Source organism: Fusarium odoratissimum, assembly GCF_000260195.1.
Source record: "Fusarium odoratissimum NRRL 54006 unplaced genomic scaffold supercont1.1, whole genome shotgun sequence".
Lineage (NCBI taxonomy): Eukaryota > Fungi > Ascomycota > Sordariomycetes > Hypocreales > Nectriaceae > Fusarium > Fusarium odoratissimum.
In genome coordinates, this window is record NW_022158687.1 from 2525045 (window position 1) to 2549134 (window position 24090).

The 24090-nt window shown below is 48.8% G+C and overlaps 9 protein-coding genes across 14 annotated transcripts; 6 read left to right on the forward strand and 3 right to left on the reverse strand.

Annotated features, from left to right (window-relative positions):
• The first annotated feature begins 239 nt into the window (after nucleotides 1-239).
• FOIG_00877 (uncharacterized protein) lies at nucleotides 240-1906 on the forward strand. Its single transcript, XM_031197354.1, has 2 exons — nucleotides 240-1553; nucleotides 1625-1906. Exons 1-2 carry the CDS (start codon nucleotides 752-754, stop codon nucleotides 1723-1725), a joined length of 903 nt encoding a protein of 300 aa, XP_031073121.1. The 5' UTR covers nucleotides 240-751; the 3' UTR covers nucleotides 1726-1906.
• Nucleotides 535-3244, reverse strand: FOIG_00878 (uncharacterized protein). Of its 2 annotated transcripts, XM_031197356.1 has the most exons (3): nucleotides 2826-3231; nucleotides 1835-2744; nucleotides 535-1727 (listed from the first exon to the last, which is right to left on the reverse strand). In XM_031197356.1, the coding sequence occupies exons 1-2, from the start codon at nucleotides 3093-3095 to the stop codon at nucleotides 1881-1883; spliced, it is 1134 nt and encodes a 377-aa protein (XP_031073123.1). In that variant the 5' UTR covers nucleotides 3096-3231; the 3' UTR covers nucleotides 535-1727; nucleotides 1835-1880. The 2 variants fall into 2 exon arrangements, with proteins under 2 accessions (XP_031073123.1, XP_031073122.1); XM_031197355.1 differs by having other exon boundaries at nucleotides 535-2744; nucleotides 2826-3244.
• Nucleotides 3245-3463: 219 nt separating this feature from the next.
• On the reverse strand, nucleotides 3464-5870 carry FOIG_00879 (uncharacterized protein). Its single transcript, XM_031197357.1, has 4 exons — nucleotides 5144-5870; nucleotides 5013-5082; nucleotides 4468-4960; nucleotides 3464-4266 (listed from the first exon to the last, which is right to left on the reverse strand). Exons 1-4 carry the CDS (start codon nucleotides 5192-5194, stop codon nucleotides 3711-3713), a joined length of 1170 nt encoding a protein of 389 aa, XP_031073124.1. The 5' UTR covers nucleotides 5195-5870; the 3' UTR covers nucleotides 3464-3710.
• Nucleotides 5416-6929, forward strand: FOIG_00880 (elongation factor 1-beta). The gene is made up of 4 exons (XM_031197358.1): nucleotides 5416-5629; nucleotides 5701-5740; nucleotides 5952-6337; nucleotides 6390-6929. Exons 1-4 carry the CDS (start codon nucleotides 5590-5592, stop codon nucleotides 6617-6619), a joined length of 696 nt encoding a protein of 231 aa, XP_031073125.1. The 5' UTR covers nucleotides 5416-5589; the 3' UTR covers nucleotides 6620-6929.
• A 71-nt stretch (nucleotides 6930-7000) lies between these two features.
• FOIG_00881 (DNA replication complex GINS protein PSF1) lies at nucleotides 7001-8181 on the forward strand. 3 transcript variants are annotated; one of them, XM_031197360.1, is made up of 3 exons: nucleotides 7001-7296; nucleotides 7349-7872; nucleotides 7933-8181. In XM_031197360.1, the coding sequence occupies exons 1-3, from the start codon at nucleotides 7270-7272 to the stop codon at nucleotides 8024-8026; spliced, it is 645 nt and encodes a 214-aa protein (XP_031073127.1). In that variant the 5' UTR covers nucleotides 7001-7269; the 3' UTR covers nucleotides 8027-8181. The 3 variants fall into 3 exon arrangements, with proteins under 3 accessions (XP_031073127.1, XP_031073128.1, XP_031073126.1); XM_031197361.1 differs by having other exon boundaries at nucleotides 7349-8181; XM_031197359.1 differs by having other exon boundaries at nucleotides 7056-7872.
• Nucleotides 8182-9404: 1223 nt separating this feature from the next.
• FOIG_00882 (uncharacterized protein) lies at nucleotides 9405-12862 on the forward strand (the record flags this gene model as incomplete). Its single annotated transcript, XM_031197362.1, has 5 exons — nucleotides 9405-9630; nucleotides 9693-10382; nucleotides 10430-10572; nucleotides 10618-11164; nucleotides 11220-12862. 5 exons carry the CDS (start codon nucleotides 9405-9407, stop codon nucleotides 12860-12862), a joined length of 3249 nt encoding a protein of 1082 aa, XP_031073129.1.
• Nucleotides 12863-13277: 415 nt separating this feature from the next.
• FOIG_00883 (uncharacterized protein) lies at nucleotides 13278-14372 on the forward strand (the record flags this gene model as incomplete). The annotated part of the gene is made up of 1 exon (XM_031197363.1): nucleotides 13278-14372. The coding sequence occupies one exon, from the start codon at nucleotides 13278-13280 to the stop codon at nucleotides 14370-14372; it is 1095 nt and encodes a 364-aa protein (XP_031073130.1).
• Nucleotides 14373-17749: 3377 nt separating this feature from the next.
• Nucleotides 17750-19200, reverse strand: FOIG_00884 (uncharacterized protein; the record flags this gene model as incomplete). The annotated part of the gene is made up of 3 exons (XM_031197364.1): nucleotides 17750-17830; nucleotides 18760-18898; nucleotides 18971-19200. 3 exons carry the CDS (start codon nucleotides 19198-19200, stop codon nucleotides 17750-17752), a joined length of 450 nt encoding a protein of 149 aa, XP_031073131.1.
• FOIG_00885 (centromeric protein E) lies at nucleotides 18599-23498 on the forward strand. Of its 3 annotated transcripts, none has more exons than XM_031197366.1 (3): nucleotides 18599-19299; nucleotides 19564-20694; nucleotides 20740-23498. In XM_031197366.1, the coding sequence occupies exons 2-3, from the start codon at nucleotides 19914-19916 to the stop codon at nucleotides 22839-22841; spliced, it is 2883 nt and encodes a 960-aa protein (XP_031073133.1). In that variant the 5' UTR covers nucleotides 18599-19299; nucleotides 19564-19913; the 3' UTR covers nucleotides 22842-23498. The 3 variants fall into 3 exon arrangements, with proteins under 3 accessions (XP_031073133.1, XP_031073132.1, XP_031073134.1); XM_031197365.1 differs by having other exon boundaries at nucleotides 18774-19299; nucleotides 19346-20694; nucleotides 20740-23496; XM_031197367.1 differs by lacking the exon at nucleotides 18599-19299 and having other exon boundaries at nucleotides 19311-20694.
• Nucleotides 23499-24090: the final 592 nt, after the last annotated feature.

Sequence of the window (24090 nt, forward strand, 5' to 3'; positions counted from 1 at the left end):
CATGTAACTGCTTAAAAACCTGGTCGCTTGGCGTTTAGATAGCGCGAAGATATTATTCTGACCACCATCACAGCGCTTTGTCCAGGGTAGCTTTGACGATCTTGTACCCACACACAGTCAAGCTTCATAGAACACTCAATCAAATCATTCTATGCCGTCTTACCTTATTAGCCTTTCTCTTTACGATCCAATACGCCGCTCACTAGTGACATAATATTGTCCTATCCGTCGGAAATTCCAGAGCCACAAGACTGTGTAGCTTCAATTCAACGTCATGCCCCGCAGACGGCTGCAGCGCATATCAATTCACTACTGTTTAACCAAACAGATTGATCAAATCCAAGGCTTGCTTTGCAGCTCGCTATGGTGGCTGCCAACACGCCTGTCGGAACGTCGGGGTTGGGTTGGCTAGTTGCGACGCTGGCTGAGCATCATATGACGATCCCCTCTTGTCGCTTCTTTCACCGTCTCCAATTCTTGACTTGACCTTGCCCTGTAAGACTCGGCTGTTGTCTCAGGCGATTTATTTAAATACTGCAGTGGTTCACTCTCCGATTTTATTTGGAAGAGGTCGACCGTTGCAAATCGTTCTATAAGTTGAAACACAGCTCACTTCAATATCACATCACACTTACACGGCTCTCCAACACCCCGCTCTCCAACCACATAGTGGCATTGTGGTCGCCAATTTGTCCCAAACAGGCACTCTTCATCTTCAAAGAAAGAGACTACTCTGCCTTTTTATCTTAAAATGTCATCAATTGCAATCGCTTCAGCCGAGACCTTGTCTTCTCCCCCTCCCGATCTCCAAGGCGAAGCTGAATTGGAACATCTCAAGATCTCCTATGCGCTTCGACAGCAGCCCGTTTCCGTAACTCTTGATGGTAAAACCATCTTCTTGTCGTCCCTTATCTTAGTTCTGCTTATTCACTTCCTTGATTCATGTCACGCCGAGGTAGTCATTGCTTCATTCCCAATAGTGCTGCTCGTCCACAACGACTACCAGAACTTCCTCAACCTTGGCCCTGGTGGCACGCCCTCCACTTTCAGCGGCTACCTGCGTATATCATGGTTCCGTCTTTGGGCTCTCAGCGACCCGTTTGCGGCCCCAGAGCCTGACCTTATGCGTCTCCCAACATCAGGTATCCTCCGACGCCAGCGTCTCCCATACCGCGCAGGTCCTCGACCTGTTGTTGCTGGCATAGCACCCCAAAGACAACTTGATCAGCACGGATCTCGAGTATGCTACCGAGCTCTCCGTTGGTCCATGGCCAAGTTAGCGAATAGGAGCCCTAAAAAGTTTGGCACTGAGAAGTCGTGCATAGAGAAGCATGGGTTGGCACTGTTTGCCAGGCATCCAGTACAAACGAATTGCCAGGGCGAGATCTGTCATGTTCACGACTCGGACCACTCCATGCATATGTGTTTACACCCGGACGATATCAAGGAGGTGTTAGAAAAAGGCTGGGGTCAGAGGCATCCACTCGCTTGGAGAAGTCGGTTCCTCAAGAGCCCCGTCTCCCCAGACTTTGTCATGATCTATGCACCACGAGGTGAGACTTGCTTCTAGGCAACTGGCAAGAAGTTGCGAACATAAACAATGGGCTGACGAGACTTTCATTAGATGACGAAGAATTGCAGGTCATCTGCAATATTATCGAAGCTGCTATATGGTACACTGTCGCCGAAGAACTCGAAATGGGGATATGTCCAAAATCCATGTAAACCTACATTGAGTTAGGCATATGGATGCGAATAGGGAAATGCTCATATTGTGAAAATGAATCATTGCCTAGGATGTGGCTTCTAGTATCAGAGCTAATGGGTATCTTACAATGCAATAAAATCTTCTTCCAATGTCAACATTGGATGTAGACCTTCTAATCTGAGTCTCCCTGGTTCGTATCGTCCTTCGATTGCTTGAACTTCTCTTTCCCTGTCGCTAGGAAAGCTTCCACTGTTCGACCATCAAAACTCCTTCCATGCATGAGGTTGATACATGCACGGGCTGAATCCGCATCTTTGAACTTGACTGAGACTATGCCTTCCGGTTCTTGGTCAAACAGGACAACATTTGTCACTGTACCCAGCTTGGCACATTCCTCTCGGATGTCCTCCTTGATCTCCAGCAGGGCAGCAGGGTCCTCCTCAAGCTCTTCCAGCGTAAACATATGCCGAAGAATCACAAGCTTGTCCCACTTGGTCGCTGTCTCCGGCTGGCCCGGGTAGGGCACGTCGTCATCCCAGTCTGCCAGCTTCGCATCGAGTTTCTGAGTCTTCTTGATGATCTTTTGCCTGTCGCGATCCTTGTTCTGTGGTTTACGCTCAGCTGTGACATTCCCCCCTTCGCCACCTGCGCCACCTTCCTGGTCGTATTTAACTTTCTTGTAACTCGAGTCTGCGGCCTGAACACGTATTCGTCCTTCACGCGTGCCACTGGGAGTGATTCTGAAGTCTGTATCATCAAGAAGCATAATGGCCATCTCCACGCTCTGGGGCTTGAAGAAGACAATCAGCGCGTCACCCTTGAATTTGCCCTCTGAGTCGGTGTATAGTTTGATTCGTGGTGCTCCGCTGTCAATTTCCTCTGCGATAACGCCGCCCTTTCGAGAGAAGAGGTCGTGGACTTCCTCAACTGTTGCATCAGCAGGTAAACCTGTGACATAGATGGCTGTATTCTGTTTAGGCTGTTGAGGTGCCTTTTGCTTCTTGTTTTGTCGTGAAGGTTTACTAGGTTCGGGAGTCTACTCAATAGTTAGCTTCAATAACCTTTCGGCAAACACGCATCGAGACAGTTTCGACAGCGAAGCGATGTTTGGACCTACTTCAGAACCATGACTCGATTCATTCTTGCGTTTTTTTGCTCCGCCATCTACAGTATCATGCGATACAGATTCTGCAAAGTCATTGAGTGCGCCAGCCGCTGGTGGTTCTAGTGCATTCTCATCTGCAAGCACCCATCGCTTGGAATCGGCGTCGAACTCGTACTCGTTGCCGTCATCGTGAACTGCAATGAACTTCTGGTCAAGTTTGGAAAATGATATGCGATCATCGCTGTCGAATTCACGAGGGTCCGTAGGAAATGAGACGTCCATCGCGACAATACCAGAGCGTCCAAGCACGTCAGGGGGGGTTTTGAATGAAGTAGCGACTGAAAAGAGCTTGAGGTGTAGGTTGGATTTTGGTTGTTGGTGAGCTAGCTTGAAATGTTACCCTGAGGAATAGTGCAGTACGTCAGTATGCGTCTCTCTAGGTATGCTATCCTCGTGGGGGCCAACGACGGGATCTCAGGCCCCACCTTGAGTAAACACCTAGGTGCCTAAGCTACTACCTACTAAGTTAATAAGTTAATACTAGAAAAAATTAGGATTTTTTGCCAACCCTCCGTACTACATATACCTTGGCAGCTTTGGTACTAACCCAACGGCACTTACCTGTACCTTAATTATAACTCTGGTATCGATAGCCCAATAGTATGAGTATTAAATTTATATTTCAACCCATCTTAAAATCATGGATCTATTTTACTTCTGAAATCACAAACAGAGATTGGGACAAGTGGTCTAATCTCTAAAACCCATTTGATGCTGCACGTTGCCTACCAGGTATTGACCTTCATCAATATATCTCAAGTATTGCTTCTTTCTTCGTGTCATTAGAGAACGCAAGCCCACAGTCGAGAATATACCTCGCGAGAATGCATCGCTATTTCATTTCTTCTCGTCCTCGACTGTCTTCTTAACGCCATTCACGAATGCTTCAATAGCTTGGCCACCACCCAAAGGCATGCCGCTGCCTCTTAGGTATCCTCCATCTTGGACCTTTACACCAAGAGCATCCGCAATGCTTGGCAAACCACCATCCCGTATGGCCATTGTGAGACTTGCCAGGGCTTGGTTGAACTGGGGACTTCTCAGAACCTTCTTCAACAGCGTCCGCTTGTCGTCCAGGGATAATGAGGCTTTGGCATCCTCCACAGCCGAAGCTGACGGCTCCAATTTCCCATCAACAGAATCTGTTGAGCCACTTGCAAGGACAATAACAGTAGGAGGGAGAAGGCTGATCAATGTGTCTGTGAACTCTTCGGGAGCCGAGTCAACCATAGGTATTGTGATGGAAGTGGGAAGTAGGTGGTTGAGATGAGGGTATGCCTTGTCGGTGGTTTGCTGCTGCTGTCCACCAGAGAGCCCTGACGGGCCTCGAAGGCTGTCCAAAAAGCTCTTCACAGCGGCAGCAGCATCGGCATCAGGGGCAGATGAAGAGGCCCTGGAACAAGGTCAGCACAGTCACATTTTAGAGTTGATGCCACAGATCCAGCGCCAGGACACTAGTTCCCAATTCTCCTCTCGCAGTGAAGAAATCTAGTTTTACACGGTTGACCTGTTGTCCCAGATCTGTGATCTACAAGCCAAGACCATCGCTCGCTAGCATACCATCCAATTTAACCATGCAAAGGGAATCACCTACGCTCTAGCACCATCAGCTCCGCCCTCTCGTGAGCCCTCGCCCTCCTCTCGAACATCTCCACCCGTAGCGTCAGGTCCTGCACCTCCGCTGCCGCTTCCTCGAGGTGCACGGTGGGTATCGGCGTCTTCCATGGTCTCATCCTCGTCGTCGGGTTGGTTATCGTTGTTACGGAGAGCTGACAATTCCTCAGCGACATCCACCTCCTCACCCTGTAGTAGTTGATGGACTATTTCGCCAATCTTGCGATCACGGGGGCTGTAGTAGGCAGGATCTCCGTCTTCGCCCTGAGGCTTCGACTGAAGCCAGAAGAGATATCGTTGGGATGAAGAAGTAAACTTGAGGACGAAGATACGGCCGTTGGTCTTGGAGGTGGGCTCGGAAGACGATGTGTATTCGTGAGGAGTGAAGCTGCCATCGCCAGGGACCATGATCAGGTCAAGTTCGGGGTTGTCGAGGGGTTCGCTTCGCTTGCGCCAGCAGAAATGCACGAGATCTGTTCTGTCATTAGCCATGCAGCAATAACAAGGGCGACCTTGAAAACTCACCATCTTCAGAGTATAGGTAGATATAGCCCGGCTCAGGCTGCGGCTTCACCTTGTAAGGCTTGGAGGAGGCCTGGAGACAAGTGAAGTTAGTGTATGCTCCTACTAATTCCTGGGCACTGGATGAGACGTACATCAACCTCGCACTGGCCCGCTTTGAAGGTGATAATTGGTGAGATTGGCATGTTCGGAAATTTTGGATATGTGCCGGAAGAGAGAAAACTGTGGTGTGTTGGGAAAAGGTTATACAACGACTTGATTCACAAGGCGGCAGAAGCTCTTACGTCGTCCAGCTGTGATATATAGAATGGAGTTACCTAAGATAGGAAGCTCGGACCCACCTGCACCTTAGCTCAATGACGCTCGTAGACCGGCTAGCGGAGAGAATTAATCCGTCACTTTTTCCGCCCCTCACTTAGCATTTAGTAGTGAGCCCCAGTCAAAGCAGATTAGGTGAAAAATCTCATAAACCCCACCTGGACATCGACCAGACAACCCATTTTCCTTCTCACATCTCTCCCAGCTCTACAAATACCCGACCTTTCTCTTCTTTCCGACTTGACTTTTCACATCCTTCAAAATGGGCTTCACCGATCTCGTTTCCGATGCTGGGCTTACCGGTATGTCCCTGGCCTCATAGTTTTCTTGTGCCTCTCTTTTCCGCACCATGGACACTGACACCTGAAATCAGTGCTCAACAGCTGGTTGAGCACCCGCTCTTACATTGTTGGGTATGTATTGAACTGTTTTAAACCTCACCTACTCTTTCTCCCTTTTCAAACTTCTATGATGAGACAAATTGGTCCGTGTTTCGGAGGCGGACTCAAGACCCGCCGTTTGACGAAACAACAAGCACTTGTGCACCTCTGAGTAGTTTTCAAAACATCCGATGTTTTATTCTTGAATAACGAGTTGAGAATATGTGCTAATACATCCTCTCAGCCAATCAGCCTCTCAGGCTGATGTCGCTACCTTCAAGGCTCTCTCTAGCGCTCCTGACGCTGAGAAGTACCCCCACGCCGCTCGATGGTACAAGCACATTGCTAGCTACGAGAGCCAGTTCGCCACCCTCCCTGGTGATGCTGCTGCTCCCTACACCACCTACGGCCCTGAGACCGCGGAGGTGACCATCAACCCCGCCCAGGCTCCTGAGAAGGCCGAGGGAGGTGATGACGACGATGTCGACCTGTTCGGCAGCGACGACGAGGAGGAGGATGAGGAGGCTGCCCGCGTCCGTGAGGAGCGTCTTGCTGAGTACAAGAAGAAGAAGGAGGCCAAGCCTAAGACCATCGCCAAGTCCGTCGTCACTCTTGACGTCAAGCCTTGGGGTATGTTTTTCCCTTTCGTTCTTTCAAAAATTCCCATGCTAACGATGCTTAGATGATGAGACCGATATGGTTGCCCTCGAGGCTGCCGTCCGTGCTATTGAGAAGGACGGCCTCGTCTGGGGTGCTTCCAAGCTCGTCCCCGTTGGCTTCGGTGTCAAGAAGCTCCAGATCAACATGGTTGTTGAGGACGAGAAGATTTCCGTTGCCGACCTTGAGGAGGAGATCCAGGAGCTTGAGGATTACGTCCAGTCCACTGACGTCGCTGCCATGCAGAAGCTATAAAAAGCCTGCGGAAAACTACGTCAAACTTATGATGAGGCACGACGGCGAGGACTTATGACCAATGGGATCTTATGACTTCGAATGAGCTACGTACAGGTGGAAAAGTCATGAATCCTACCCCTTCGTACCGACCATAGATTATGAAAACAAAAATAAATATGACTGAGTATAATATTCGTTACCAGTAGCTTTCAGGATGTTTCACCCCGCAAGTTGGAGCCACTCGTATGTGATAAAGCATCCACGTTGATGGGAAAGAAAAAGAAAAAAAAGGTCCTACCCCACTATTATCACACCCCTCTGACTCAGGTCCCTATCTAATGGGAATGTGAGGGGTCTCAATGGAAGGTGCAACTACCTACCTAGGTACTGAATCGTATCGCTTTAAGCCATATTATGGCGGGGTAAAATTCGACTTGTCGCGCGTGTCCATGCAGTTCGCTAGTCGCGGTCAACTGTCCCTACGTTACCAACGCGACATAACATTTCTTCTATTCAAAACAAAAGTGAAGATGTCATTGCCTGGAACATAGTTCGGTCTGGCAGTCCTCGATCATCCTCCATCACTTCCCTTACTTGATTAATGCGAAGGACACGAGAACAGCTTAACAGGATACCCGACACGCTCATAGACCTGGACCAGCTGCATCATGTATGGAGATTTGGGCAACAAGCTGGTATTCTTTTTGTCAATATACTCCTGACATAGATCTGACATATAGACGACAGGTCCAACACGCCAAAAGAACCCAAAATCTGACCCATCTACCACCTTACCAGACCGAAATTGTCCGAGCGGTGGCACGAGAAGTGAGAGACCTGGACAAAGATGTAGCAGAACTTCTTGAGCCGTTTCAAGGCTCATTTGATCCAAGCGCCGACCAAGATGTTGCTTGCACTCTGCTAGTAAATCACCTTTCGATGCGAAGGAACAAGCGTTGCTTGCTCGCGTACCACCGGACACGGACAGACAAGCTTGAAGAATTGGTATGGAATGGATCAGACGTGGTAGATCTGTCTGGGCAACAAGTACGGGATCCTGCGAGTGCTTCCGGTGCGGGCGGTAGTGATGCATCAAAGAGTAGTCTAAGCCCCCAAGAGGAGGAATATGTCAGACAGTACAGCGACCTGTTGGCAGCCTACAAGGGGCAATGGACAGACATCGACCTTACGGGGAGCCTAGAGCCGCCACGAGACCTGTTCATTGATGTGCGAGTTCTCAAGGATGCAGGTGAAATCCAAACAGAGTACGGGTGAGTTGCGCAATATCACCATCACTTGCGCCTCATGCGATGAACTGACCATGGAATCAGGGCTATAACATTGACCAAGAACAGTCAGTTTTATGTACGCCAAGGGGACGTCGAGAGACTCATTGCACAGGGATATTTGTATAAGCTCGGATGAGAGAAAGCGGGGTCTGAACAAGTGATAGGGAGCTTGATGGTCGCATATTATTTCTAGTATTATACCCTGCGTCATGAATATTGATAAGATCGCATGTCAATTTATCGCGTTTATTCATGCTCTTTTCCCGTAAACATCAATTCGTTAACTCGTAGCTTAATGTAGTACGTAAGCTACAGAGGGCATCGACTTTCCAATGCATTGGTCCAGGCTAGTTCATCGCTTGTCAATGGATAATCTCTTCCGCAATGCTTGCCCCTCAAAGTTGTAGTGATGGTGGAACCTCAAGACATCATATGTTTGGTGAGGAGATACACACAACCTCAGGACAACCAAATGTGATACGTCCTAAGATCTACTTGATTCCATGGAAAAGAGGCAGTTGGCCCAATGCCTTAAGTTTCTTCTTGTTGATAATGCTCAAGCAAAGTATTGGTATTATAAAATAGATGCATGACATGACTTGGTGTCTCAGAACAACATGAGATGTAGATAACCCTGCAAACTCTTGATCATGACTAGATAATAGACAGACGCACAGATAGGAATAGATCCTCATTGACAAGAGGATACTCACGTAAACACGAAACCTGTTACCTAACCATTGGCGTCTTATCATTTCTCTCCTCAACATCCCCTTGCGCTAACCAACTCGGCCCGTCCGGCGAGTCTCGGCGGCCGTTACGACCAAGTTTGACATGTTTTTAGGCCGTGGCGATTGTTAGTGGGTTCTCGGTCAGTCTTAGCGGATCTTCCGCCCATGCAGAAAAAAAAAGCTGCAGGACATGCAGTTCATGGCTCATGACAAGGATTCCAGAACACATACTGCTGCTGTATGCGAAGATCAAGTCTGATCCTAGTAGTATCAGAGCATCACTATAATGAGAGATTAAGAAAAATCTGTCATATTTAAGCCGCTAATTTGTTGGCCGGTGACAGCAAAGCTGAGCTTTTACGTGTTTTTCATGTATTTGTTGCCCTCGGATAGCCCATAAACTGACTGGTTGTGAAAACTCAATGCGGGCGTATGAGCCTAGGTTTGATAGTGTCATGATACGACCCACATGGCTTTGATCGCCCTGGCCATTCAGTTGCGCTACGCTGCGTTGCGTCGGGTTGCAGTTGGCATTCGTCACTCCATTCCCTACCAAATCCTCGCCATCTCTCTTTATCGTGAAAGCTTCACCTGGAATGTTTATTGTCTCGCTCATTATTGCCTGAGTTTCCCTTGTTTTTGGACTCCGGAGGGGAAGCAGAAAAGAAAAGAAACATTGAAAGATAATCGACCGTCGACCTTGTGTATCGCTCATGCGACAGCGTTGAAGTGAGCTGCAACCCGCGCTCATAAGTGCCTTTGCGGCCGCCTAAAATCGATACGATGTCGTCGCCGCTCAATTTTACACCGTGGAGGAGAAGAGCTTTGAGTGCTGCTTCACAATCGGAAAGCGAGCAAGCTCAATTGCAACGCGACGAGCTTTCAACTTCTCCCGTTCAGCACGGCCATAGTCCCCATGTCCCAATTGCTGCAAGACCGTCCTCTAGCTCTGCAGCTCATAGAGAACCTATCAGATCTTTCATCCATGGTTCTGTGCGAGACGGCTTAGGTATGTGACATTCCATTCTTTCGTCTGCCCGCATTTTCGGCTGATTCCTCCATCTACAACAGCACCAATTGATAGTGTTCAGAACGCTTTATCTGTTCGGCAGGATACTGCAGAGCTTGCGAATTATTTGCTCTCCGACCCGAAGACACAGCAGAGCTCGACCGTTCTCCAACGTGCAAGGGTTTCTTACCAGGACTCAATTGACTCGGAGGCTATCGACGACTCATCTACGGCCGACAACACCCGCTCCTCCAAAACAATCCTTGAAGTTTCCGAGCCGCCGTCTCCAGATGATCGCGATGACGATACTGACGCGGATGCGGGACCGTCCGTACTGGCAAACCTCCTGAAGCGATCTCCTCCCCAGTCGATTGCGCCAAACCAACCACAAGTCGAGGATGAGGAGCCAAACGGTGACGCATGTCGACCGGAGGGGGAGCAACCTCGAGTTGCACACGCAGAGGATGCTACAGAGCAGACCCCTCTACTCACTCAGATAACATCCGCTGGCCGAAGGTCCTACTCTGACCTCGAGGGTCAAAAGCCTCAGACTAAACGACCATGGTTTAGTGGTCTTGTGGAAGTCGGCAATAAGATGGAAGAAAGGGTTTCCCAAGGAGTGGCCATCGCCATCAACCCCAAGAAGTGGGATCGTCATGCGCTTTGGAATAATGCGGTCCTGACGCCAACTTCATGTTTACCTGCCGTTGCTGTTGGTCTGCTGCTCAATATCCTGGATGCTCTATCATATGGTATGTTTTGTAGTTCGACGTCCACGCATGACATCTAACAAGCCTAGGAATGATCCTCTTCCCTTTAGGAAAGCCAATTTTTTCTCACCTGGGATCCGCTGGAATTTCTGTTTTCTATGTTAGCACTATTGTTTCGCAAATAACATTCTCATCTGGTAGTATCTTTAAGGGTGCCGTTGGTTCAGAGCTGGTCAGTCGCACCCCTAAGTCAACTAATGCCTGCTAACCATCCTAGATTGAAGTGGTTCCGTTCTTTCATAATATGGCTGCAAAGATCACTGATATTGTTGGGGAAGATAATCCTGATGCCGTGATCGCCACCACAATTGTGTCATTTTCCGCCAGCGCCATGATGACAGGTCTCGTCTTCTATTTGATGGGACGATTTAAAGTCGGTTACATGGTGGGATTTATTCCCAGGCATATTCTCATTGGCTGTATTGGAGGTGTCGGTTGGTTCCTGATCGCAACTGGGTTCGAGGTTTCTGCTCGACTAGATGGCAGCCTCCAGTACAACCTCGACACTCTCAAACAGCTCTCAGACCCGGCCACCGTCCCTCTCTGGGTTGTCCCCTTAGTTCTCGCCATTGTTCTCTTTTATGGCCAGTCTAAGATCACATCCAAATTCTTCCTCCCCCTATTTATTCTCGCGATCCCCCTCATCTTCTATTTCTTTGTCCTTGCCTTGGATTCTTTGGACGTTGATGTACTACGCGACCATGGCTGGATCTTTGAGGGACCTCCCTCTGGGGAGCCATGGTGGTACTTCTACACCCTTTACAGTGAGTCCAATGCCTCCTCCCCTGTTTTCACTACCAGGCTAACCATTTGTTTCAGAGTTCAAACTTGTACGCTGGGATGCAGTCATCGAATGTGTGCCTGCTATGCTTGCATTGACATTCTTTGGCATTTTGCATGTCCCGATCAACGTCCCTGCCTTAGCCCTAAACTGCGGCGAGGATCATGCTGATCTTGATAAGGAGTTAAGGTTGCATGGCTACTCCAACTTCTTGTCCGGTTGTTTTGGTAGTATTCAAAATTACTTGGTCTATGCAAACACAGTTTTCTTTATGCGGTCTGGAGGTAATAGCCGGCTTGCAGGTTATATGCTGGCCGCAGCAACGTTTGGTGTCATGGTCATTGGTCCATCACTCATTGGTTTCATCCCAGTTATGATGGTGGGCACTCTGATCTATGATCTAGGGTTCGAGCTGCTGCTTGAAGCTCTTTGGCTTCCACGAAAGAAACTCAAGCTGGCAGAGTATCTGACTGTTGTGGTAATTGTTCTTGTCATGGGCATTCATGACTTTGTCGTTGGCATCGGAGTTGGCATACTATTGGCATTTGTTTCCTTGGTCCTACAGACCTCTCGTGTGTCGGCCATTCGTGGAAACTACTCTGGAGATATTGTTTCCTCCACTGTGCGACGCAATCCTTCTCAGCATCATTACTTGCATGAGGTCGGCCGACAGATTTATATCATAAAGCTTACAGGCTATCTCTTCTTTGGGACCATCGTCAGCGTTGAGGCAAAGATTCGGGGCCTCTTGGAGGACAGCACATTCACTAAGCAGCCCATCAAGTTCCTGATTCTTGACATGTGGCACGTTACTGGACTCGACTATTCCGCCGGTGAGGCTTTCAACACCATCAGCCGCTTACTTGATAACAAGGATGTCGTCCTCGTTTTGAGTGGCGTGGACTCAGAAACTCAACTTGGTCGCAACCTACGAGCTGTCGGACTTGGAAACGATGGTATCGAGGTCATGATGTTGCCAAATCTGAACTCTGCTCTTGAGAGCTGCGAAAATGAACTCCTGAAAACTCTGTACGCCAGACAGGAAGAGATGAACTCCCTGAGACGTATATCGGCACACTCAGCGAAGAATCTGGACGTGCCTTCCAACAAATCATCTGGTTTCTCCTCCTTCGATCCACCTTTCAATTCACCGCGTCGTACTCACCTTGCTGAGGCCGCTCGCGATGCTTTGAGCAGCGTGGAAGTACAACGTCCGAAGAAGTGGCAAAGTTTCAAGGAGCCCCTCCGTCTTATGCTCCAGGTCTTCCAGGGCTTGAGCGACAAGAACGAGGACTTTTGGTTTCCAGCAGCCTCTTACTTCTCTCGGCGTGAGATAACTGCTGGAACTGTTCTGTTCCGACGTGGAGAGCCAGCCAATGGGTTCTACCTCGTGGAACGTGGTATTGTACGTGCTGAGTATGATCTTCCTCAGGGCTGGCTTTGCGAGAGTATCGTGGCTGGAACAACCCTCGGCGAGCTGCCTTTCTTCTCCGAAACAGATCGAACTGCAACTGCTGTCGTGGAGCGTGACTGTGTGGTTTGGCTGATGGATCGAGACCAGTGGGACAGAATCCAGAAGAAGGAACCAGAAATTGGAAGAGAGCTGCTAAAGATATCACTGAAGCTGACAAGCGAGAGGATGAGTGCTATCACTTCATACATACTGACAACAGCGGGTTGAGTTCAGGTGGCCCATAATATGTATAAATTAATAGCTATTGGTTTCTTGCATGAAGTCTGACAAAACGGGAGTGAAAAGATCACCATGCACGAAACTTGAAGCGTTAGTCAGCCACCTCGGTGTAGGGTATTTTTTTTATTTTTTGTTCAGCAGTTGGATAGGCATCAATTTGATTTGCACATTGAAACTCTCACAGTCTTTGAGTTTTCTTGTCTCATGACTGTCTAGAATTTTGTTTCGATGGGTCCCTGATCCTTCCTTTCAAATGAACCTTTCGCCAGAGTGCGAGAGTCGAGTCTTCAAGTTCTCCACCAATTCGCCACCCGAATCAAAGGGCGTATGACATTGAACAAGAATTACTTGTTCAGATATTATATTTGACAACATCTCTGCCATCAACACCTAGTCCACCAACATGCCACAAACCATAAGGTCTATACTCGGCAAGTCAGGTCGAATTACCAAACCTCTAAAGACATCACCGCCCTCTCGTAAACGTTCTGACACAACCCCGCGAAGACCGACCCTCAAGTCCAAGCATCAAGACGAAGATCTATTCCATGATAAACTCGACGACATAGGCCTGACAAAGGTTTTGGAGGAAGAACTTACATTACGAGATGTCGTCCAAGCGATGCGATACATCCGTGCTCGGATGTACAGTCCCGTGCCTCAAACAGGTTTCAGCTCAACACGAACTACTGAGATTCTTAACTACCGCGCGACCACGGCACCTCTCGTTACTGTAGGCCATCTCAATGCTATTCTTAGTTCACCAGGAAAAGTTGAACGGGAACTTGCAGAATTGGCGACAAATGGCATAGTGCGGAGAGTGAGAGTTGAGAGACGTGGTGGAGGAGGTGAAGCCTTGATAGAGATGACGGACTACAATGAGATGCTAGACAAAGCATCACTACATGAGGAGACGAGGAAATCATTCAGGGCATTTCTGAAAGAGAACCCAACTACGCAGATATTATATAAGGGTGCACTGGAAAACACACAGGCCGACGAACTTGTTCGTGCAGGCTTTCTTACAAGCTCAACACCTTCAACACCAGAAAGTACTCTCGATATTCGGCCAGAAAACCGAACGACGCTGACATCGATTCACCATGTCTCACGCTTTGCATCAGGCACAGCCTCTGCCGTGGGCGGCCATAATGCCATTCATCTTGCTGGCGGCGGTGGAGGCGCCCCAACACTTACACGCTCATCCTCAACACCATCTGGCCTCCGAATATCAGTCCCAGGTCATGGCCGACATTTGAAGCTGGCGACCGCTACCGTGGACTGGGTGCGAGACTCCCTACGGCGAACGCGTTGGGGGGAAGGGCCAGAGAGCTGGTTAAAGGAGCGCTTCGAAGGTGGTGGACTCTATGGACCGCGGTGGAAGGAGTTCTGGGGAGTTGAATGGTCCTGGGCCTTAGGAGAAGCCGTAGGGCTAGGCGTTGTGGAAGTCTTTGAGACGGGAAGCGTAGGAAGAGGAGTGAGAGCATTGGGAGGTTGACACGAAGCGTCAAAGAGTACACGGCATTGTTTTTCGATTTTCAGTTTGTTGGCGCATGAGACTATGGTGTTACTCGTGGAAAGCTTATTCTGAGACTCATTTGTACCTATGCTTCAAGCAAAGATGACAACGAACTTCTGTGATGCATCAAAGGGGGGAGACACACTCTGTTTTAATAGATCTAGACTCAAGTCATAAACATAGGCTTTCCAATCGAATCACCTACCAACAGCAACGAGGCCGACTGAATATGCACTGCAATGTGCGACCCGCAATAGTACATATAAGTCTTCTACAGTTGTTGCTGGCGCCTTAATATGAGCAGGGTACTTATACGACCATGCATGAAGCCCGCTCACATTGAGACATCCGATTGGAGTGGAAAGGCTTCCAAGTGTGACAGTTGTGATTGAATTGTGATCCGACTGTGATAGGGAACGCTTGACAGGCATTGAATCTAATACTGACACTCTGCCTAGGCGAGTGCAAGGGTAGGTGTTCGTCAAACAGTGTTCGGGGTTTTGGACTCTTCGTCTGCTCATACTTTATGATAGAATACATACTAAGAACGATTTCTGCTTTCGCGATGCGTCAAACAACATAAGCTCCTGCCGTCGTTCGAAGCGCAACTCCGTCGGATTTTCGGCTATTTTTATATATGTTTTCAAGGAAGGAGGATAAGAAAGCGACGAGTTCGCGATCAAGCCGGCCAGCATATGCATATTCATCTGAACCCCGGAATGTATACACACTTTGCTCTCCGTACCTGAGAGCTCGTTCGTTGGAAGAGAAAGCTTGGTGTCTTCATGTCTTTTCTAGGATTGATTCCAAAGCTTAAAGTCATCAGGCATGAGCTGCCCATTCGTTATCGAGCTTTGAACTGGGGTTGTCATATGGGAATATCGAGACAAGCGAGGGGATTTCACCTGATGTGGCTTAGGCATGAAAGACAAAAGCAAGACAATGTCAGATCAGACCAGGCCAGACTTTTAACGAGAAAGAAAAGGGAAGAGTCTGCATATGCAATGTTGATCTTGAGTGGACACGATCACTAGCGAGTCTGACGCAGTCATCCAGACTGGCATGTTCATGGAGTAGCAAGTTGTAGATGGGCTGGGTCTAGCCAATTCTGTCTCGACAACCATCTGAGGTGGTGGCATTAGGTATTAGCACATTATCATCGATGTTTACTTATTGTCCATTGGTAATAAATCATCATGCATATGCAGTTGATCAAAATCGCAGGAGCTCAGATGTCAGCTTTTAGAGAGCATATTGCGAAGTACTAGGAAATTATCTCCACAGAACAGACCAATGCGATGTTCAACCGGGGATTAAAGTGATAATCCACGTTCCATCGAGATTTTATGATAGGCGGAGAAGACCCTCGTGGTACCAGGAGCGAGATGAGCCTTAAGTGAGCGATTCGTTACAACGGGTGCAACGGCCGTCAAAGAACCGTTGATGGTGGAACCCTGAAAGCAAGTGGACGAGGCTGTCACATCGGAAGGATAGGTAAAGCGAGAATACCCTTGCAAGTGTGCATGTTTTTATCCTATGGACAGGCTTGACAACATGTTAGTCGGGCATATGTAGTAAGTCCGTGAGAATCGCATTTTCAGCTGATCGGCAGGACTATCACTATCCACCATTGATGTTCAAGCAACATGCTACCAATGTGACAAGTATGTGCAGCTAGAAATGGTTTGTAATTCTGTGATAAAGTTTAGTCCTATCTATAGGTCTACGACGATTTACCAAAAGCTTGTGGCTCAACCACAACCGCGCTATCAGTTATGGAGCATTGGGGCCCCGGTGAACCGTGAAAGGGGCACAGACAGGGTCCCTTGAAGCCTATTGATGAGCCATGCAAACTGGAAGACCACAGGCCAGGGGTTTATAAATTGCATTTCATGGTATCTGATATTCAGACCAATAATGGGTGAGCCCGTCGAAATGCCATAGAGTTTGCTTCCACAACATCGGGACAGGGCAAAAGCTGAAGACTGCTGACGGAATGCGCCATCCCAGTGAGAATGTTTCTTCACACCGTTATTTTGTTTGAGTATGATTTGGAACCCTCCCATCTGGTATCCGAGTTTGGGACTGTTGCGATCTGATGTAGCATCTAGTCTCGTGTTGTTCGATGAGACCTGCGCGCAAGGGGCTGTATTCATGATCAACGCTTTTGAGCTGTTAACCATTGACCAACACCCATAAGTTTCCTTGTCTATAGGATAGGTTATAAGCTGGGCAGTGGGGGCATTCTCGGCAAGGGTCTCATTATTGAGACACTCCGCTCCATGGAATTTGCAAATCTTGAATGAAGGGTCCCGCTGTGGGAGGCGTATGCAGGTACTCTGTACAGTACTACAGTATGTACTGTACTCCGCTGTACGTGAGGATCATTGGATCTCCTCGTGGACAATCCAAGACTGAACGGATCTCCCCAATGCATGCTTTGCATGAGTAATAATAAAACACTACAGGAGACGAGTCGAGAAAGACGACACTCATCACCGTCTGATGTGGGATCTGCCACATCCGAGGATGCCTTTCTTGGTAGGTGTCATTGTCGTTGATACGATCGAATTTCGAGGCAGCTGGTAATAGCGCTCCGCCAACAAGGAGCAAAAAATATTGCAAAGGGTCCAATCCTTACACGGAAAGGGGCGACCGGCTGTTATGACCAACTTGAGGCTAAGCTGCCGCGCTGGGTTGGGAGCAGGTCAATGATGCCCTTGAAGGTTGGCAGGGGAGCAAGTCGAGCTGCAAGGAGTCGACGCTCATTGAGAAGTTGAGACAACGACGCTTGGGCAATCTACTATGTACGCAGTACCTTAGATTAGTACTTAGATATCCATATAGTTACGGATACATATGCATATATATGCAAAGGAGGGAGCATTGCTGTGCGCCGTGTTAAGACAACACCAAGGAAAAGGCTTGGAATTCTAAGTGATGGAGAATTTTCAGCTCAAGAGCAAGGAGCTGGATATGAAACATGAAAGTTTACTGATCAACATCAGTGCTCGTGAGCCAAACACCCTTGGGCAAGATGCCAAGCTAGGTGCAATTGCTGCGTTCATTAGGCTATAAACTCGGTACCTAGTACCTAGCTCCACTACCTACTAACATAGAGTATGATGATGTTCGAAACAAACCTCCATTTCTGGGCCAAGTTTTGCTATTCTAACCAGGCACAAGCGGTAGTACCTGCGTTAGCTGTTTGAGGTTGCTCGGGTGCCGGGAGCTAAATCACAGGTGCCGTAGCTTCCTCGCAAGGACCCAATGGAGGGGGAAGTGGGTGATTTCAGAAGCTCCCTTCAGGCTACAGCTCGGTCGGTACATGACTGTCGGCGCGATCGACGACGCAGTTACCCGACGAACTTGTGGGTTGTTCTTTTGTTAATAAGGGCAACTTCCGGGCCGTCCTTTAGTATCTTACTTGGCGCATGCTATTGCATTAGTAGAAGTATCTTATGTGAGGGAAAAGGTTCAGATTCGAGTCCATGTATAACAATTGGATGGACCTTCTTTTGACGGGAAGAGGGGAGCCAGGGATATCAGTTCTGAGACTGAACCGTGTTCCCTGGATTTTTACAGTCTTCACAGCAGCATTATGATAGTCAGCCTGCTGGATGGTACAATGATATTTTCTTTTCTGTCTTCCAGTCTAACCACAATGGTCGTAGGTTACAAGACCAGCCGGGGAAGATATCCTCAAGCGTCCAGGCAAGACACTCTGGTTGGCTCGTCCCATAAAGTTGAGCTCATTATCTTGACTGGGGGACTTTTTAGACCGTGCACCCCGGGCCAATCGAGTTTTTAGCATGCAATGTTACTCGACGACGTGACCTGGGCTTGCATATCGTAATTACAGTCCTTGTTCTAGTATTGCAGCGGTATCCTCGAAGCCCTTGCGGTAACAGGATGCATGCTCACATCCAATCTTGATGCATTCAGAGGCCTCGGAAGACACCATGTCTGGGATCTCATCCGCGATAAACATTTACTGATTACAGAGTATTCAAACAAACATTGCTGGCCATAGATCCATAGGCTCTAAGGTTTACTGAACACCCCCATGCTAGTGCTGTCGGCGCTTCAGTTGGAACGCATCGGTCCTCAACTTAGTGCACCAGTCCTCTAAGATCCCAAGTGCTTCAGGTGCTTAAGCGGGCCGTTTTCAGCCCAGGCACATTGAGGTAGGCTTCTCATCAATCCACCTTTCTACCGCGTTCATCATTTTCTGGATCGGGCTCTCTTTCACTCTCTTCATTTCCATTCTGTGGGAGTTATATGTCTCTTTTCTTATTGCTCTTGTCTGATAACCTTTTCCCAAGACTCTCCCTTGTCTCTATTCTATACGTCACGCCACTCATACCCTCACTTTCTTGTGCTTGTGCCGCGCTTGTGGTGGGACTGCATTAGAACCTCCATCCCAGTTGTCTAGCCATTTACCTCCACCCCAAACTCGACTGACCTCGACGGCTTCTTTCCATTCTTTTCTCCCCACATCAACACTGGTCTGGGCAAGGCAAAGACGGCACCTCACGCGGTAATCTCAGCTGTATATGTGTCTGTGTCATGCATACACGATATCACTGAAACCGATCCTCCTTTTGCCCTTGTTCTTCTCAGCTGCGAACATCGACGCCAGACTCCATTTATCACTCGCTTCTGCGCCAATACTGTCTGCTAGCTCTTGAATCAAGACTCGGTCCACGATCTCCAGTTCGCAGTCGACTGCCCGCTTTGTCCCGGTCTTGGTCTGTGTCTTTTTCCGGTCTCGATTGTTGCAACCCAAGAGGTCAGAAGCTGGCATCGTCACCGTGCTCAACCAAGGCTACCCGCCGCGCTAGTCGAGGTACACTAACGTTAGCCTTGCTTGTCCTTGTTCTCTGTGGTTTGCTTTTTATCAAGGGTAAGGGTTCACTTCCTCTCCTGTTGCGTTGCTACTTCGAAGACAGCACCTGGAACACTCACTCATATGCCACCCCCCTTTCCATTTCAACCCTCCCCTCAAAGAACTCAACGGCCGAGTTCGTTGCTGGCGGTTTTATTCTACTTTGAAAATTGCTTCTTTCCAATATCGATCCCTTTCTTTCATTGTGCTGGCTAGAGCTAGAATCTCTACACTATTATGCACTATTGCGTCGTCCCTTCTCAGGTCACTGACAATACACAGCCAAGTCGATACCACTTTTGAGAGACATACATCCGATTCCGCGCAGCTTCCCGCGTTCCACCGATCTATTACTCCCTTGATCAACCAAACTAGACCATCCTTACGAAGGATTAGAATCCACACGTTTTGCGACATTCTTCTGATATTACATTCGACGCTCAAACCTTCGAGGGTGACATTAATCGAGCGAAGCCGTCCGACCTTGACTTCCAGTTTACTTTGTTAATGGACCGACCGGCCTTTCAGGACGCCTAAAAAGCCACTGCACCAGGCCTCCGATTTCGAGCCTGCGCGCATTCGAATCCTTGTATTGCTTTTTTTTTTTTTTGCACATTCGATTTCAAGTTACAATGACGACAACGTTGCCACGCCCGTCTCGGCCTTCAGTTGGGCCTCCCAATATGGCACTGCCGGCCCTACCAGTGAGCAAGACGCGCAAGAGTACAGGAAATATCCCTTCGCCTACAGCCTCGATCAGATCAGCCCCAGGCACCCCCAGATCCGGTCTTCGAACGCCATCGACAATGAGCCTGGCCCCCCCAGGCCCAGCACCGTCAGCCGCACTCCCACAGCCAAGGACTGGCTCAGGTGTTAATGGTCCCGGAAAGACTCTCCGCAAGAGTGTCAGCATCAACTCTTTCCCACAACCACCCAGAGGAGACACACGTTCAAGCAGCGGCGTTCCGCCTAGTCCAAGGGCCGTAGACAAACCCCGATCGACAAGGAAGCCCTCAAAAGCCGCGAAGGAATCCATGTACAGCACGATTAATTCGAGCACACCAAGCTTCCTTAATGGTAGCGGGGAAGGAAAGTCAATTACGAGTGTACGCATGTCAGACGGCTTGATCAGTGTTGCGTCACCACCTCAAAGCCGTAGTTCTTCAGCACAAGATTCATACTCGACATCAGCTACGACATATGATGACCCCGCGGAAGGATCGGGCCAGAAATCCGATGCCTCAACTGACAAGCGAGCATCCAAACATGATGGCAAGGGGAATGTCGTTGTAAGTGTCAGGGTTCGGCCAGACGCTAACGGAAACAACGGGAGCCCTGAGGGTGAGTGGATGGTCGATGGGCGCAAGTCGCTCATCTCATTCAGAGGGAAGGATGGTGGTGACCATTACTACGGTATGCACTCAAGCAAATGAAGTCCTGCCTAGACTGACATTTTAGACAATGTTTTCACGACACATGACAATAACTCTAGAGTATACGACCATATTGCAAAACGGCTAGTCCGACGGGTTATGGAGGGTTACCATGGTACTGTCTTTGCGTACGGTATGACCGGTACCGGAAAGACATTTTCTATGCAAGGAACCGCTTCATCACCAGGCGTGATTCCCCTTGCTATCACCGATATCTTTTCATACATCCGAGAAACGCCATCCCGGGAATTTTTGCTGCGAGTCAGCTACCTGGAGATTTACAATGAAAAAATCCATGATTTATTAAGTATGCCCATTGCGAATGGCGTTGGAGGGGGTGCACAGCAAGAAGAGATTAAGCTCCGTGAAGACAGCAAGCGCGGTGTGTATGCTACCCCGCTGAAGGAGGAGATCGTTCAGAGCCCTACACAGCTGCTGCGAGTCATTGCACGAGGTGACCAAGCTCGAAGAACCGCTAGCACCCAGTTCAACGCTCGGAGTTCACGAAGCCACGCAGTCGTTCAAATCGTCGTGGAGTCTCGGGAGAGAATACCAGGTGTTTCAGTTGCGGGCGACGGTAAGCGGTCTGGCCTTTTGCCTGGTGGCGTGCGAGTGTCAACACTCAGCTTAATCGACCTTGCTGGCTCCGAGAAGGCTGCTGAATCTAAAGAGCGTAGACAAGAAGGTGCTCATATTAACAAGAGTCTGCTCACCCTGGGCACAGTTATTTCAAAGCTTTCAGAGTGGAAGGAGAAAGAAGCAAAGGGTACAGATAAGGAAGGGAAGCATCTTCCATATCGCGATAGCAAACTCACTCGGCTGCTGCAGGGAGCTTTATCTGGGAATTCTCTAGTGAGTATTCTTTGCACGATTCAGATCGGAGCCGGGAATAGCGCGGCCTTGGCCAACAATCACACCCTGGAAACGATCAATACCCTCAAATTTGCCTCGAGAGCCAAGAATAATATCGTCAGCCATGCAAAGAAGGCCGAGGAAGCCCTTGGAGCTGGTGGCGAAGGCGGAGCTCGAGTTCTGCTTGAGCGTTATCGCATGGAAATCTCGGAATTGCGCCAGCAACTTGAGTCGCAGGCAAAAAAGAACAAGGGGGAAGTGGTGGAGGAAGAAAAGATACACAACGAAGAGGAAGAAAAGGCCAGAGAAGCTGAGGCTGCAGAGCGACATGAGGAGCAAATTCTTGAGATGCAACTCGCCCGGACAGCCCTGAAGGAACGAATCGACCATCTGAACCGCCTCATTCTCAGCTCAAAGTCCATCGGTGTCAATTCGAATGGGTCAATAAGCTCTCTCGGTCAATATGCCCGGTTTTCTCAGTTCTCGCAGATATCTTTGCCAGCATCAATTCGCTCGTCAGTTGCTACTTCTGTGGGTGGCAAACCACTGATGGAACGCACATCATCTATGACATCGGCATCTTCGACCATTGGCCGTCGCTCTAGTGGTGGACAGAAGATCGGAGATGAAGTTGCAGATGTTGAAGATGATAGTGCAGGCGAATTTGGTGACGGTACAGCATCCTTGACGGCTCAGAATCGTGCCCTACAAGCCGATCTTGCAGACAAGAATCGATATATTGCGACATTAGAAAAGCGTCTTCTTCAAGCACGTCGCGCGAGCTCTAGTCGGGCATCCGTGGGTTTTGCGGCCCCAAACAAAGCTATTATGGTCGGAGAAGATCACAGCGTATCTGCTGCCTTGAGGGAAAAAGACTCCGAGATAGCAGATCTTCGAGCAAGACTCGACGATAAGGACAGAATGTTGGCCGCTTTGAGAAGTGCAGCACGGTCACGCGACACAGCCGAAGCAACTGTTGAGCCTCGTTCTCCGCCTCCTCAACAAGAGGCGCACCTCGACGTAGCTAGCGGCGCGAAGCCAGTGGAGGTAGAAAAGAAGCGAACCCGAGGTGTTGACGAGATGAATAATCTTTTGGACGAGATGCTGCAAGATCGGGTTGAGAGAGGCCAGGTGGTACGTGGTAAGCGAGGTAGCGTACGCCTGGCGGGTGGACAGAAGATGGACTCCTTAGCAGAACCCAACTTTGAGCCTTTACGACGAACTCCCACACCAAATCCCCCTGAGGAGCGGAAAGATTTGTCGGCAGAGGCATAGAAGATGATACAAAGTCGAGGAATTCATTATATCGCCCCCTTTCTGGAGTAAACTGGGTCGGAGACTTATTGAGCATACAGGCGTTTAAGGAAATTGGCATTGTTTCTTGCGGGAAAAGGGGGTTTATTTGCGTTATACCCGATTATACTTTCTTTTATCGCTGGGCGAGAGAAAAGGGAAACGGAAGGATCAAGAAGACATTCCGCCCTTGGCTCATGCAAGCGGCCGCATTTTATGTTTGTTTCAGGGACTTGGTGAGAAACAGCGAACCTTAGAGCCCGTTTGTGTTTTGCGAACAATTTTCTTTGTGCCAGGAAGCGGGCGACAACCTTTTTGACAGGACATTGTTACCTTCGTTTTACTTTATTCTTTGGGGAAGAGAGCTTAGTTATGTACTTATACCATGATGAGTTGAGAGTGGGAGATTTGACAGCAACATCAGGATGCAGCACTTGGCTGCTGCAGTGAGTTAATGATGGGGAACGAGAAAACATGAGACAGAGAGATAAGAATGAAGGAATTCTGAGATTCGGGCTTCAATAACGATGAGAGATGTATGTGACATGTAAGTTAATGTGTAAGGTTTGTGTGTGATCAGAGCCCTCCAAGATACCAACTTAGTTGTGATATGCTTTAAAGATGCATTGAAACACCGGCTTCCAGAGCCATGAGGTCACTAGAACAACAAAGCAACCTGATAAGGCACATCGCATTAAATCTTTTATTGCCCAAGGCTTCATAGTGGTGGCATGACTATCGAGTCAGACAACCTCACACAATCCTCGTGCTGGGACCCGAGATTGTTTCTCATACAAACATAAAACATGAGGAGAAGGAAGCTTCCGGTAGCTTGCACGGCATATCGTTTCTATCAACTTCCGTTCCCAATTTGTCATGATCGGTTTACTCAGCCCCATGAAGGATGTGTCTTCGAAACATCGGGGAGCTTCTTTGTTTCTTGTTGTATGATTGAAACATGAAGCCCAAGATATTCGATTAGTTCTTGTCTTTGGTGTGGCCCTTTAGATTATCACCAGCAGGAAGTTGAATGGGTCTGAGAATAACTCTTTCTTATTGGCTTTGGCCGTTTGAAAGCTCCTTAATCTGAAACAGGTCTGAAATTAGCGAAAACCCGAGAAGCCCCGGCATTTTTTGCTTTGCCTCCTCTACCCCTGTCAAGACGGGCAAGGGGCTGTACCTTGCAGAAGCGCGGACTAGGGTGGGAGGCTCTCGGACCTCGTAAGAGCTG

Excerpts from the sequence above, each read along its gene's own strand:
- FOIG_00880 (XM_031197358.1), top strand. The coding sequence starts at position 5,590 with ATGGGCTTCACCGATCTCGTTTCCGATGCTGGGCTTACCG. Across the intron at positions 5,741-5,951 it reads ACCCGCTCTTACATTGTTGG|CCAATCAGCCTCTCAGGCTG; the intron begins GTATGTATTGAA and ends ACATCCTCTCAG. Across the intron at positions 6,338-6,389 it reads TCTTGACGTCAAGCCTTGGG|ATGATGAGACCGATATGGTT; the intron begins GTATGTTTTTCC and ends AACGATGCTTAG.
- FOIG_00879 (XM_031197357.1), bottom strand. The coding sequence starts at position 5,194 with ATGCCAATCTCACCAATTATCACCTTCAAAGCGGGCCAGTGCGAGGTT. Across the intron at positions 4,961-5,012 it reads CTACCTATACTCTGAAGATG|ATCTCGTGCATTTCTGCTGG; the intron begins GTGAGTTTTCAA and ends ATGACAGAACAG. Across the intron at positions 4,267-4,467 it reads GGAGCTGATGGTGCTAGAGC|GGCCTCTTCATCTGCCCCTG; the intron begins GTAGGTGATTCC and ends ACCTTGTTCCAG.
- FOIG_00878 (XM_031197355.1), bottom strand. The coding sequence starts at position 3,095 with ATGGACGTCTCATTTCCTACGGACCCTCGTGAATTCGACAGCGATGAT. Across the intron at positions 2,745-2,825 it reads AATCGAGTCATGGTTCTGAA|ACTCCCGAACCTAGTAAACC; the intron begins GTAGGTCCAAAC and ends ACTATTGAGTAG.
- FOIG_00885 (XM_031197366.1), top strand. The coding sequence starts at position 19,914 with ATGACGACAACGTTGCCACGCCCGTCTCGGCCTTCAGTTGGGCCTCCC. Across the intron at positions 20,695-20,739 it reads TGGTGGTGACCATTACTACG|ACAATGTTTTCACGACACAT; the intron begins GTATGCACTCAA and ends CTGACATTTTAG.
- FOIG_00881 (XM_031197359.1), top strand. The coding sequence starts at position 7,274 with ATGGAGATTTGGGCAACAAGCTGGTATTCTTTTTGTCAATATACTCCT. Across the intron at positions 7,873-7,932 it reads GAAATCCAAACAGAGTACGG|GGCTATAACATTGACCAAGA; the intron begins GTGAGTTGCGCA and ends CCATGGAATCAG.
- FOIG_00877 (XM_031197354.1), top strand. The coding sequence starts at position 752 with ATGTCATCAATTGCAATCGCTTCAGCCGAGACCTTGTCTTCTCCCCCT. Across the intron at positions 1,554-1,624 it reads CATGATCTATGCACCACGAG|ATGACGAAGAATTGCAGGTC; the intron begins GTGAGACTTGCT and ends GACTTTCATTAG.